Genomic DNA, 1,682 nt, shown 5'->3' with positions numbered 1-1,682 from the left:
TGAAGCATAGAAGCAAGTATTGCGTTTTCAGATCTGTATGACTTGTGGATGGCGAGATTAGTGCCAGTGAAAACGCGAAGTGGAGGGATTCCGTGACCGTTGTCCTTAAATTCTGTGTTCACCTAATTTTCTTCTTCTCTTATGGCGGTATGCTCGATCTCGGATTAACCTTCAAGCCCGCCCCTGTTTGAATGATCTCAAAGTGCTTGCTTAGAATCGTGTTGATTAACTTTGATGTCGATCTCAAAACAGCCGAACAGTCTTGATCCGAAGATAATACCGATTGGAGCTTATACCTTGTACAGACATACAAAGTACACTGTTGTACTACCGTTGTACTTCTTTAAGCTAGTACCTCAAATTGTACCTTTTGAGGTACTCGATTAAAGGAGTACAACGGTACTGCTTTGTATGTCTGTCAATGGTATTACCGCCATGAATGACAAGTTCAATCTTCATCCAACTCTTCATCGTCGCTAAAGTATGCACTCTTCTTGTACCGGACCCTTTTCACCCCCGACGATGACGACGTTCCTTCTCCCTGTCTCTCGGCTATCCTCCTCAGGCGATCATCGTCATCACTTTCCCATGCACCACCACCGCCACCATCAAAGTCCGTAGCTTGTTCCATCGATCGCTTACTGCCTCCACCCCCTCCTACTCCACCCCTCCGTCTGACCTTGGCCCGCGGTGGTGACTTATCGCCCAGTACATTGCGGGGACATTTGTAGCTCAAATGTCCCTGCTCGCCACACTCGTAGCACCGACTTTTATCCGGATACTCGCGCCGTTGGCCGAACTCGTCTCCCTTGCCGTTGTCTTTGGCGATGCTGGCCTTCAGCGTTCGGCCGAACATCTTTAAAATGTAAATCGTAAATTGGAAGTGTCATGAACTTTTAAACAGAAATTACCTCAACGTTGTTGAGCGACGTGCAGCAGAGGTCCGCTTCTTTGACATTGGAGAACAGAACAAAAGCAACACCTTTGCTTTTCCTGGTTTGTTTGTCTCGTAGGATCGTTACTCTTTTTCCGGAGTCAACAAAAAAAAGGGGTGGAGATAGCTTTTATTAAAGATTTTGAGTAATAAGTTAACGCACTCACTAACCTAACAACTTGACCGTATTTTTCAACAATCTTCCGAACATCGATGTTTGTCAAATCAAATGGAAGATTCGATGCGTAGACCGTATGCCTGGTACTGGAGGCAGCTGATTGGTTCATGATTTCCAGTAGATTTTAATTGTAGATTAATCACTATTGGAACACGTGAGACTAGCAAGAGAGTGTCTGTTGTAACTGAGTTTGAATCACTTTTGTAAACTTCTACCGCCACCGGTTTGTTTACCAACAAAAAAACGATGATCATCGAAATTCGAACAATCATTCGATGACAGATAAACACTGGATGAAAATGTTTAAGAAGTTTTGCGTCATTTACATTCGCGAAATAAAGGGCAGTCTGTATTGAGGTGAAAGTTGCTGGAATATCCACACTCTCTTTTATGGTTATTTTGCCTTTCCAAGTAACATTGCAAGTTTTATGGAGGTTTTAAAGCATGCTAGAAGTCTAAAGACCCACGCACATTAGATCCGGATCGGACGCGTTGCGGCAAAGTGACAGCTAAATCTATTGTCTAACTGTCAAATTTACGTCAACGCAACGCAAACGGATCTAATGTGGC

General features: G+C 43.8%; 1 protein-coding gene across 1 annotated transcript; it reads right to left on the bottom strand.

The window, feature by feature from the left end:
- Positions 1 to 441: 441 nt before the first annotated feature.
- Positions 442 to 1,270, bottom strand: LOC135702113 (zinc finger CCHC-type and RNA-binding motif-containing protein 1-like). Its single transcript, XM_065223113.1, has 3 exons — positions 1,106 to 1,270; positions 912 to 1,023; positions 442 to 856 (listed from the first exon to the last, which is right to left on the bottom strand). The coding sequence occupies exons 1-3, from the start codon at positions 1,219 to 1,221 to the stop codon at positions 449 to 451; spliced, it is 636 nt and encodes a 211-aa protein (XP_065079185.1). The 5' UTR covers positions 1,222 to 1,270; the 3' UTR covers positions 442 to 448.
- Positions 1,271 to 1,682: the final 412 nt, after the last annotated feature.

This window comes from Ochlerotatus camptorhynchus, unplaced genomic scaffold (genome assembly GCF_037179485.1).
Source record: "Ochlerotatus camptorhynchus isolate MF236.1 unplaced genomic scaffold, CSIRO-AGI_Acam_v1.1 ptg000185l, whole genome shotgun sequence".
NCBI lineage: Eukaryota > Metazoa > Arthropoda > Insecta > Diptera > Culicidae > Ochlerotatus > Ochlerotatus camptorhynchus.
The sequence above is the reverse complement of the archived record's forward strand: the minus strand, read 5'-3'. Positions and strand labels throughout refer to the sequence as shown.